The 12,416-nt window shown below is 42.9% G+C and overlaps 1 protein-coding gene across 1 annotated transcript in view; it reads left to right on the forward strand.

Annotated features, from left to right (window-relative positions):
* The window catches only part of LOC146587082 (amphiphysin), a 141,664-nt gene that overhangs the window by 118,938 nt on the left and 10,310 nt on the right, over positions 1 to 12,416 (forward strand). The window contains exons 18-19 of the mRNA XM_085320236.1: positions 512 to 628; positions 11,202 to 11,258. Of these exons, the coding sequence (XP_085176362.1) occupies positions 512 to 628; positions 11,202 to 11,258 (174 nt within the window). The remainder of the gene's footprint in view (positions 1 to 511; positions 629 to 11,201; positions 11,259 to 12,416) is intronic.

Raw genomic sequence — 12,416 nt, forward strand, 5'->3', positions numbered from 1 at the left:
AAAACCTTTTGGGTCTGTAGTATTTACTTCCTACCTTCATTAGAAAAGAGGCCATTTTGTTGGAGAACTAACAGAATGAAGAAATAGGAGGTAATTTTAAAMCCCCCTAAGAAGCTCTGGGTTGGGTCATACAGGTGTCAGTTTCGGCTCCTGCTTTGCCATGACTTTCTGAAGCATCTCTGAGCAAACTGTATACTTTCCCTCTATTTCCATGGCTCCTTTCTGTGACTCAGGAGAGTAAGACTTAGGGAAGGGTGAAGGGACTGGTTCAGTTTACATAAAGCACTTTGAGGATGGAAGCACTCTTTAGTTGTTAAGCATTAATGTGGTGGTGTAAGGCCAAGCACTGCTGTCCTCTTCCCAATAAAGTCCTATAGGACTGAGCCTGTGGTGTGGCAGCTGTGAGTGAAGCAGAACTGTCAAGGGTGTAGTTCCCATTCTCCTCCTACCCCATAATTGCGTGCTTTCAATGATTTTTCCACTGACTGCTTAAAAACCAATAAAACAAAAGACTGAGGCTGAAGAAGCTCCACCTGGGGAACTCAAGGTTGAGGAAACCCCTGCTGCTGCTGTTCTCGAAAAGGAGACCATCCCCACTGAGCCCACTGAGCCAGCAGAGCAGGCTGCGGTGAGTGACCTGTCCCTCATGCGCTCCCGGGCCTCATCTGAGCCACCTTTTGCACATTRTGAATGTGCCTGCTTCATTTCAGCCATCCTTTCCATTCCTCACCATCTACCCCTGGCTGGTGTCCCCAGCACTCACCTGTGTCACAGCATGTCTTCCCAGTGTGTGTGCTCCTCTCAGCCCTAAAGTGTCATTCCTCTTAAGTCTGACAATTCAGACTGAAGTTCATCTGAATGATTGTGGYTTCCCATTTTGTTTGATTCCAGACAAACTTCAGAAGGGGAAAGAAGTGATGCCATTTTAAAATGACTTTATTTGAAGGTTTTTTCGTTTTCATCTCTTTTTTCATTTTTTTCATCATTTCATTTCATTTCAAGCTGAGCTGTAAGCACTAAGCCAGTGTACATCTTTTTTGGTCCTTGTTTGAGTGTGAAAATACCAGCAAAAAGTAATTGTAATGTAAATGTCTACAAATCTTGTGGTTTTAGAAGCCAGCTGCTGGCTGAGGAGGGAACCCTAAAGCACCRGTTTGGAAATTTTGAGAAGTCAACATTCAGGAAACAGTGAGAAAAAGAAATGACAGGCTCTATCAGAACGTAGAAGGGCACTTTATATTACTGTAAATTTAGAGGTGCACTGAGATGGTGGTGGAGGGGGTGGGTTGGTTTGTTTGCTTGTGGTTTTTTTTCAGACTAGAATCCCTTTCTGATAATGAATATSCCAGTGAATATTCTTTTTATCCAGCTTCTCCTTACTACATTCACAAGGTCCTGKAGATGGGTGAGACCTACAGACTAAGAAACCTTGAAAGAGAAATGCATTTATTTTTGTAGGCTACCAGTCCAACAGTGTCAGTGCTTTCCTTAACGCCAAAACCTTGCTCAGAACCTGTAACAAGTGTTTTTTTGCTGTTAGAATCTGAACAGGAGTTGCTGGACCAAATCTCAGGAGGTAGTGACCTCCCGTAAAACCAACTAAATGGGAAGTTGTATAGTTCCTGTTCTTTTAACAATTATAAGCCTTCTGCAGAATGCCCCTTCTGGGGAACTTGAGTTGATGTTGTCAGAGGCATCCCCCTGTTGCAGGAAATGGCARTCAGTCCTTAAGAGTGAGTAAAATAATTCCGTATTATTTCATTTTCCTGCAAAGTTTGTTTTACTGAGTCATGGATCTGAGAAGTGAACCTGAGCAGTATTGTAGATTCCTTATTTAAAACTAGACAGAAAAAGTATTTGTTTCCTAGGTCACTTTCTCTGCCACTGAAGTCAGTGGACGCTTCATAAGTCTGCTTTTGATAACTGAGCACACTTTGCAGTACATGTTCTCAGTAGAACAGGGTTCTCCTTACTGAACCTGTCTTTAGCCTTGGGCAAGTCTTTTATCTCCATCTGTTAAGCAGAGATGGTGATACCCTCTTTTTTGTAAAGGTGGGTATTTTTCAGTAAAGCGTGTCATATACTGCTACATGGGAAACAATTAATTAGGCTGTAGCAGATGCAGACTGGCTGAAGAAAATCAGTCATTAGTACCTATGTATGTGGCAGTGCAGTGCTTTGGAAGAAGGTTTATCAGGTGTGCAGTTACTGTAGCATATCATGTATTTGTCTCTGGAACCAATCTTGTTACAACATTCTTATTAATGGTAATGGCTCAGACACTGCAAGCCTGCTGATGATATTTTTCAGTGACTACAGGTTGGGCAATGTCATTAATAGAGAGGTTAGCATTAGGACATCACACAAGCAGAACTGAGGGAAGACCTGCAAGTGGTTGGAAACAGTTAATGTGGTAAAGGGCTCACTAGCTTTACCTGCCAGTCAGAGGCCGATTATCTACTGGCACTGTTGGAACCTTTTGAAAGCCACACGTAATACTAGGTGAGCTGTCTGCAGCAGAAAGAAGTACTAGGGTTGGTGTRCGAGGCTCTGGAGTACAAATGAGGTTAATTAAAGACTCGCTTAAATGAGGCAAGAGCAGAGCGGTGCTGCTAGCATGCTGATGAGAGACCTTATCTAGTAAGAGAAGGTGGGAGGAAGATAACTTGTCTAACCAAACAACTGCTGATCTACATATTCATCAGTGGGATAAACAGCAGAGGCAAAAATAACTATATAAGCTTAAGAAAAGTGTTGGAATAAGAGTATCCCCATATGGTTAACGTTTCAGAAATACGTGTACTCTGGAAATTGGAACATTTTTCCCCACTAGAGTAATCAGATTCTGGCACAGCTTTCATTTTGAAATAATGGGAACAAAACCTGAAGAGGTTTCAAAGTGCTGATTATGACTGGGATTATATGATCGTGTGTCTGTGACAACAATAGTTTGGATGCTGTGACCCAGGAGATTGCTTCCTGTCCCATGTTTCCTTTTAATAAGAGATAGATTAGTTCTGTTTTTAATCTGCTGGAGAAATAAATAAATAGCTGCCTTGGGTTGTTTCTGCAATTTGACTGCATAAAACTTCACTCTTTTTAAAAAAGTCAAATCTTCAGATACTCAGTTATATTACCTGAAAATGCAGACAGGGCTCATACTAATTGCTATATACTTTGTATTCAGAAGCATACCTCACCACCTCAAACCTTTGCACAAACTGAAAGCACTATTTAGACTCTGCATAATCAGACCAAATTATTTCATTTATCACTGTTTCAGTTCACATGAAATTATTATTCTTACAGAGATGATGAAACACTGATATTTTACAGAAATTTGTCTGGAAATAGAAAGAATGTCAGTACAGGACACCTGCCATACATGTGGACATCTCATACAGATAGATGAGTTTGCCTGGGTAGTGTCAATCAATATTGCCAGTGTCGGCAGGATTAAAAAATGTTATCCAGTGGGAAGGCTATGAAAAGACAGGTTGAACTTTACCTTAGCACTTGCCTAGTTGTCATTTCTCCCTCGCTCCCATCTGACTGAGGGAGGAAAAAAAAAATCTGTTGTGGAAGGAAAGGGGGACAGTGCTGGATGGGCTGTTCCAGAGAACACTGGGGGAGAAGGGAGATACTCCCTCTCTCTGTCCAATTCTTCCTTTTGAATATTCAAGTTTTTCATTTGCTTTTTATTCAGGTCCATAGTACACGCTGGAGTAAGTGATTTCAGGATCATCCTCTTACACCCTCACATGCCCAAACTAAGAAGGCCACACACACTCTGTGGAGACCTAGCTCTTCTCCTTCTATGTTTTTTCTTTTGAATTAACATAAGTCACAGTAATAACTTGTCAACTCTTCATAGAGGCAAACAATGAAATTGCATGTCTGAGGCACAACTTTTTCTCAAACTCTTCTCCCAGATGTCTGATGTCTAGTCAGAGTAAATTTGATAGTTTGGAATAAAGAAGGAGGAAGAGAAGGTGAATAGAAGAGGGATAGGAAGTCAATCATTAGTCTGGAGCTGTCCTCTTCAGACTGTAGAATGGCAGGAAGTAATACAGAGGAAAAATATTAATGAAAGTTAAAAGGTTGTTTCTAAATGGTTTTCTTTTGATTTTCTGTAAAGATTTATAAAGAAAAGGGATTGTGCAATAAATTATTTTACTAAAAGGAAGCCAGCTCCTTTTTATCTGGCGGTAAGACAAAATAAAGTCATAAAATCTGTTGCATGTCTTAAATGCTAATTAAATGGTGGGCTGTGACTACTGTACTGCTCATTCAGCAGTTGACTGATGTGACCTTTTCAGATAATCCATTTTACTCCCTGAATGTCACTGTAGAGTTCTTAGTTCAAGTTCTGTCGGAAGGTGGTCTAGCTGAGACAAAGAATTGCAGAAGTATTGGGAAAGAGGGAAGGAAATACAGCATAAGAGACAGGCAGTATAGTAACAGTCCAGCAGACAGACCATAGGCATAAATGCAAGTTAAACAATTTTGATTAGATTTTTGTTATTTTTCTCTTAAACTGGGAAAGAATGAGCCAGTGGACAAGGTACTTGTTTCCTGAGATGAGAGTTTTGATTGTGGCTACTTGTTTTTCCATATTTCGTTATTGGCCAAAAATATTGGTAAGACTTTATTACAAGAGCTCATCAAAAATTGCTGCATGGGATCTTATTGCATGTTTATGTATTGGTCCTTCAGGTCTCAACTGCCATGGAACAAATAAAACTTTTTATTAGTAGCGTGCAACATTTATCCTTTTTCTAATTTTCTTTTGTTTTCTTTTTTATTTTTGTGGATGACAAAATGTTTGGCAACCAAAGGAGCAGAACCATCATTTGCATTGTACCCTAACAGTATTGATTTTCCAAATCAACAACTTGCTACGCTGCTGGTGTTGGCAATAGGGTTTTGGATTCTATGACCATGGCACATGGTTTGAAGATCAACAACTGGTGGGAAGAGATGGGATTCACCTCACCAAGCGGGGCACATTTGCCTTTGCCAACAGGTTGGCCAGCCTAGTAAAGAGGGCTTTGAACTAGGTAGGAAGGGGGAGTGGGGGTGTCATAGAGACAGGGTAGTCAACAAAACGCAACTCGGGTTGGGGGGCCTCCAAGGGGTGCGTGCCGCTGGGGATGTGCGTTTGGGACATGGCGATGCGGGACCCTCATACATGCTTCCGGGGAAACCTGCAGGCATGACTACCTCTTTGAAATGCCTGTACACCAATGCACGCAGCATGGGGAACAAACGGGAGGAGCTGGAGATCTGTGTGTGATCACTGGGCCGTGATCTCATTGCAGTCACAGAGACACGGTGGGACAGCTCACATGACTGGAACGCTGTTATTGATGGCTATGTGCTTTTTTGGAGAGACAGGCCAGGGAGGCGAGGTGGTGGAGCTGCTCTTTATGTGAGAGAGCAACTGGAATACATTGAGCTCTGCCTAGGGGTGGAGGAGGAGAAGGCAGTTGAGAGCTTATGGGTAAAGATCAAAGGGCAGGCTAATACGGTGAGACACTGCTGTGAGTGTCTACTACAGGCCACCTGACCAGGAAGAGAAAGTTGATGAAGCCTTCTACAGACAGCTGGAAGTAGCCTCAAGATCGCAGGCCCTGGTTCTCATGGGGGACTTCAACCACCCTGACATCTGCTGGAGGGACGACACAGCAAGGCACAAGCAGTCCAGGAGGCTCCTGCAATGCATTGATGATAACTTCTYMTCGCAAATGGTGGAGGAGCCTACGAGGAAGGGTGTCCTGCTGGACCTTGTCCTTATCAACAGAGAGGAACTGGTTGGAGATGTGAAGGTTGGGCAGCCTTGGCTGCAGTGACCATGAGATGGTGGAGTTCAGGATCCTGCAGGAAAGAAGTAAGGCAACAAGCAGGATTGCAACCCTGGACTTCAGGAGAGCAGACTTTTTGGCCTCTTCAGAGACCTGCTTGGAGGAATCTCATGGGTTAAGGCCCTAGAAGGAAGGAGGGTGCAGGAGAGCTGGCTAGTATTCAAGCATCACTTCCTCCAGGCTCAAGAGCCATGCATCCCTATGAGTAAGAAGTGCAGCAAAAGGGGCAAGAGACCTGCATGGGTGAGCAAGGAGCTCCTGGCCAGATTCAGACAGAAGAAGAAAGTACACTGAATGTGGAAGAGGGGACAGGCTACTTGGGAGGATTACAGGAATGCAGTCAGAGTATGTAGAGATGTGGCGAGGAAGGCTAAGGCCCATTTGGAATTGAGTCTGGCAAGGGATGTTAAGGACAACAGGAAGGGCTTCTTCAGATACATCAGTAGCAAGAGGAGGGCTCGAAAATGTGGGCCCACTGCTGCATGGGCAGGGGCCCACAGGTGACAAGGGATACAGAGAAGGCAGAGATACTGAATGCCTTCTTTGCTTCAGTCTTCACTGCTAAGGGCAGCCTTCATGAATCCCGGAGCCTAGAGACAATGGAGAAAGTCYGGAGGAAGGAAGACTTTCCCTTGGTTGAGGAGGATAGGATTAGAGATCTCCTKGGSCAGCTTGACATCCACAAATCCATGCGTGAGGATGGGCTGCACCCACGGGTACTGAGGGAGCTGGCGGATGTTGTTGCCAGGCTGTCTCCATCATCTTTGAAAGGTCCTGGAGAACTGGAGAGGTGCCTGAGRACTGGAAGAAAGCCAATGTCAGTGCAGTCTTCAAGAAGGGCAAGAAGGAGGACCCAGGCAACTACAGGCCAGTCAGCCTCACCTCCATCCCTGGAAAGGAGATGGAACAGCTCGTTCTGGATGTCATCGCCAGGCATATGGAGGAAAAGAAGGCGATCGGGAGTAGCCAGCATGGATTCACCAAGGGAAAATCGTACTTAACCAAACTGATAGCCTTCCCTGATGGAATGACTGGCTGGGTAGATGAGGGCAGAGCAGTGGATGTTGTGTACCTTGACTTCAGCAAGGCTTTTGACACTGTCTCCCATAACATCCTCCCAGATAAGCTCAGGAAGTGTGGCTTAGAAGAGTGGACAGTGAGGTGGATGATTAAGAACTGGCTGAAAGGCAGAGCTCAGAGGGTCGTCATCAGTGGTGTGGAGTCTAGTTGGAGTTGTTGGCGAGTCGCATCCCCCAGGGCTCAGTACCGGGTCCCATCCTGTTCAACTTGCTCATCAATAGCCTCCTCAGCCATTGATGTCAATGGGGACTGAGTGCCTCCTAAGCAAGATTGCTGAGGATACCAAGCTGGGAGGAGTGGCTGATGCACCAGAGGGCTGTGCTGCCCTTCACAGAGACCTGGACAGGCTGGAGAGCTGGGCAGAGAGGAACCTCCTGAGGTTCAACGAGGGCAAGCGCAGGGTTCTGCACCTAGGGAGAAATAACCCTAGGCACCAGGACAAGCTTGGGGTTGACCTTCTGGAGAGCAGCTCTGCAGAGAAGGACCTGGGAGTGCTCGTGGATGACAAGCAATGCTGGCTCGAGCATGAGCCAGCAATGTGCCCTTGTGGCCAGAAAGGCCAGTGGTCTCCTGGGGTGCATTAGGAAGAATATTGCCAGCACTGGAGGGAGGTGATCCTGCCCCTCTGCTCAGCCCTGGTGAGGCCTCATCTGGAGTACTGCGTCCAGTTCTGGCCTCCTCAGTACCAGAGAGACATGGAGCTACTGGAGAGAGTCCAGCATAGGGCTRCGAAGATGATCAGAGGGCTGGAGCCTTTGTCCTATGAGAAACAGCTGCAAGAGCTGGGCCTCTTCGGCCTGGGGAAGAGAAGCCTGAGGGGGGATCTTATCAATGTCTCTAAGTACCTGAAGGGAAGATGTCGACGGGAAAGGGATAAACTCTTTTCCGTTGTCCCGTGTGACAGGACAAGAGGCAATGGGCAGAAATTGAAGCACAGGAAGTTCCACCTGACCGTGAGGGGGAATTTCTTCCCTGTGAGAGTGATGGAGCACTGGACCAGGTTGCCCAGAGAGGCTGTGGAGTCTCCTTCTCTGGAGATCCTCAAGGCCTGCCTGGATGCAACCCTGTGTGACATGCTCAAGGTGCCCCTGCTTGATCRGGGGGGGTTGGACTAGATGATCTCCAGAGGTCCCTTCCAACTTTATTGATTCTATGATTCTATGCTATCAGAGCTAGTGCTAGCCCTGGTAGAGTCCTCATTGCATGGACTTCTGCATGCTGAAATAATTTTGTTTTCYTGTTTCCATAATATTTCTTAAGTCAGATGTCAAATGCAAAGGATACAATCTAAAGAATATAGTGCATTAATGACTGGTGGATTTGTTTTTAAGAGAATAGTACCCCATTCACCCCTTTCACATTGAAACTTCAGCTAAATGAAGCTGAGGCACAGATGAGAATTTTTGGAGCTTTTTTGGTAGATGCTGTTGAACCCAGTGTACCTGTCCTGCTGCATTCACAGGAGAGTGTCAGATATGCCACCAGTAGTAATCTCTAGAACAGAGAGAGGTTGAGGAGAAAGATGCCAAGGGTACAGTATATTAAAGTGAGAGCTTAGGAAATTTTGTTATTTCCATTTCTTATTCTCTTACATGTGAGATATAATGCATGGAGTTCATTGTACTGCTCAGAGATCAGCTTTTTTTGACTTCCGTTATGCTCATTAGTTCTGAGAGAGCCTTTCTGTGCTTTTCATTTGACACCTGTCTGGATGCTGATATTCTCCCATTAAAACAATCAGACGCTCAGCTAAATACTGTGATTTTCAAAGCTGTGTATAAATGTATATGGAACTACCTTCTGATAAGCTCTTCGCAGACATTGAACAAGTACAGCAGAAGCCAAGAAACAGCCTTCAATTTTGAGGGTATCTAATTGTGACTGAATCCTACTGTAGATACAGTTCATGTACCTACATGAATGAGGCTGAGCATGTAATCTGGGAGAGCAGTAAAATGGTTAGATATAGAAGAGCAGTTAACTGATGGGAGAGAACTGAAACAGATCTTTGATATAAAATAGTGTTGTTCTACTAAAGTCTGCAGAAGCAGGTTTTACTCATCTATGGAACCATGTTGTTACTTCAGTCAGATGATATTTTAATCATTCTTTTTACTAGTGCTTTCATGCCTTAAAAGTGGCATAGTCCGTTCTACCATGCCTCTCTTAAAAACCCTACCATCTGCAAAATACCCACTTCCAACTAATCAAAAGAGCAATGCGACTGATTTGACTAGTGAGCAAGGTCTGTCATGAAGTAAGGTAAACTACTTTCCCCTTTCCCACCAAAACTGTCCATTTAGTTAGCCTGGAAAACAGTCTTTGTTACATTTAAAAACAAAATGAAATGAAAAGCTTTTGTACAGAGGCCCAAACTACTAGTGTGAACTGGGCTGATAGGATTCTTATCCCAGAATATTGCTGGATTATTACTAAGAGAAGGGCTGGGGCTGGCATATTCCTGACTATAAAGTACAGAATGCTGCTCTTTTCTGAAGGCAAATTGACCTAGAAATACAACTGACAGCAGAAATTCAGCACTTTTTTACAGTAAAAGCATAGGAAGTGTTTATCTTCTAAAATGCAGTTGAATGTGTAGCTTTTATGGGCAATAGAAACATTTGTCTTTTTTCCTTCTGGAAAAAAAAAGATTTCTTCTGTGGGTGGTGGCTGTGTGCATCTCTTGTGTGCATCTATTTCCTCTTGAATAAGAAATAATTGTATTGTGCAGCCGATACTTGTTTCTCTCTTTAAGACCCTCAACTCTCTCCCTCAAACTTACTATAAAAATGAGAGCTCCACAGCAGAATTAATCGTAGAAAGGGTTATATAACACTAATTTTAACAGGATAAAGCTGTAAGAGGTTTCTATGGTAACGCTGCTGTCAGCAACTGCCTTGCTGTGGCATCTGGACATGTTTAGGGCTTATAATGTGACTGCAGGGAATGCTAGAAAATTAGATAAGAAAAAAGCGAGTGATATGAAGCTGAGATATAACTCAGCATCCTTTTATTAAAAAATGAATATACAACCATTTCAGCTGAAACTTCTAGAATTTTGGGGATGACAAAGTTGTATGAAGAGTTAGCTGGAGTCTGAGCACTTGTGATCTCATAATTAATTTCTGATTTCTAAAGATGACAGTGTGCACTGCCTCTTTTCTAAAACCCCACAGAAGTTTGCACAACTTGCCTTCGCCCTTACAGCTCTGTGGAAAAATCTGATTTAGCTATGTTTGCAGAACAGGTTCAAAATTTACTTGTAAAATGTGTCCAAAATGTGGTATTGATTTTGTTTTTCTCTGGAAGAGCATCTTTAGAAATTATCTGTGTTTATAGGGGGTCAAACCTGAACAGAAAATAAAGCACTTCAAACTTGATCTCAATTTTAGCCATTTTGACATTTTCTTGCACTAAATCTGCCAGCAAGGCAGAGAAGCAGTGAAAACTGAATCCAAACTTGAGTAAGTAGTTCGACTCACTGGTTAAATCCATAAATGCTGCAGTAGAATTGGAAACCAGAAGGGGCAAAACTGTCACTAAGAGTCTGGGGAATAATTGCCTTTTTTTTCTGATTTCCAAAACTTCTTGGAACTCGTGTAGTTTCACTTCTTCTGTAAAGAGAGACCCAATTTTAGATGCCATCAATGATGTAAAAAGTGCCATTTTGGGACTACCGTTCAGCACATGTGATCCCTTAAACAGCTACGTGGGCATCAATTTTTTTTAAGAAATTTAGACTTGACTAATTTTTTTAAATGCCGGGCACCTACTGCATGTACCACCGAATTAGGACAAAAAGAAAAGTAGTTCTGCAAAAAGCGATACATTTTATGACTTATTGAACAGTCCCAGTTGCAGCCCAACATATGTGGAAGGAGAAGTAAGTAGGAAAAGTAAGCTCTTCAAAGCTGGTATTATTTTGAGAATGCTAATAAAAAAGTAAAAGCTGGTGTTATGTGAATAATAATAACAAAAGTAAGTAACAGTGTCCTTAACACTTCCAATGTGATGGTGGTGATATAAGTAAAGAAAAAGGTCTCTTCTTGTTTTTCAGTCTGTAGCTACTTTTATTTCAGATGAGAAGTGGCAGTAAAAATCTTTCAGCTTGCAATGTGCAATTCCATTTAGTTCCAGACATTCATTTCATTGCATCCCATATGTGTCATTCTTCCATTAAGCTTGAATAATATCAATTTCTCTGTAGCCATAATCTCAGCGTGAGTAAGGTAATGACCATATTTTCTCTTTATGCAGGACAGTGTCAAGGCAGGGGATAAAGAGACAACTGGAGTTGCTGAGAAAGAGAGCGAGGTACATATAAGCAGCCTCAGGAGTGTGGCTGTCCTTTGGTATCGCAGAAATAGAAATAGCAAGAAATTTTTGTCACTTGTATGTTAGCAATATGCAGACCAATATGATATGACTGCAACCTAGCTACAATACCTGCTGTTCTAGCACTCAAAACATCTCACACAGTGGAGACCAATCTTAGAAACTGCCTGTTGCAGCAGTAGAGTGATAAATACTTTATGGCAGCGAACAATGCAGCTGTGTGGTGGAAGGTGGTATAACGCTATTTCTGTTAGTATTGGGTATAAACAGAAAAGATGCTGCGTAGAGCTCCAGTAGTTTTTACACTTTCCATAAATTTGTCTACCTAGTCTTTCCTATACACATATTTTTATAAAGAAAAAATATCTCGTTTTTCTAGCATATGTCCTGGACAAAAACAGATATTTGAAGTTAATCATGTTATGTGCTTATTTTCTAAAGCATGAATCCAGCGTCAAATTAGATATAGTTAAAATCAAAACTATAAAGCAATTGAAAAAATCAATTTCTCTTTAGCTGGGAATACCTGGACTCTAATGGTTGTATTTTGCTTCAGTTTTTCAGAGGTGAGAAAACCATTTCTTACTCTGAATCCTTTTGTACTGAGGTGAAACTATAACAATATGTTCAAATGTGCACAGAGAGCAGTACCAGAACTGACAGTTTCCTTTGTTTCCAATTTATTATTATTATTTTTCTGTAACAATTCTGCCCCATCATAAAAACTGATTTCTGTTCACTTTGGTTGCAGACCATGGTAAGTGGGGCTGTCCAAGCTCAGTTTTGTTGCACAACTGTTTTACAGCATTGAAATTTCTGTGATTCCACAGTACCCAGGTGTGTCTAGGAAGTGTTTTTTGCTGCCTGCAACTGACTTCCACAGATTTTGTACTGGGAATGAGGCCCTGCAGTCCAGGGCCTGCCTTTTTCCCAAGCAGTGGCTCATAGGCCTGACTCACCACTGCCATACTCCTCACCAGCACTAGCACGTATTTAAAGAAATCAGTGGAATTACACTAGCAGGAACCTGCAGGGTGGGGCGGTAGGTCAGGCCCAGCTTCTCTGACTCTTAGAGTTGACACTGTGAAATAATGTCCTACTGCTTCTCTAGCACTGGCTTATCATTCCAAATGTGTC

The sequence above is a fragment of the Rhea americana genome, unplaced genomic scaffold (genome assembly GCF_003343005.1).
Source record: "Rhea americana isolate MKP2758 unplaced genomic scaffold, rheAme1 scaffold_62, whole genome shotgun sequence".
Taxonomy (NCBI): Eukaryota; Metazoa; Chordata; class Aves; order Rheiformes; family Rheidae; genus Rhea; species Rhea americana.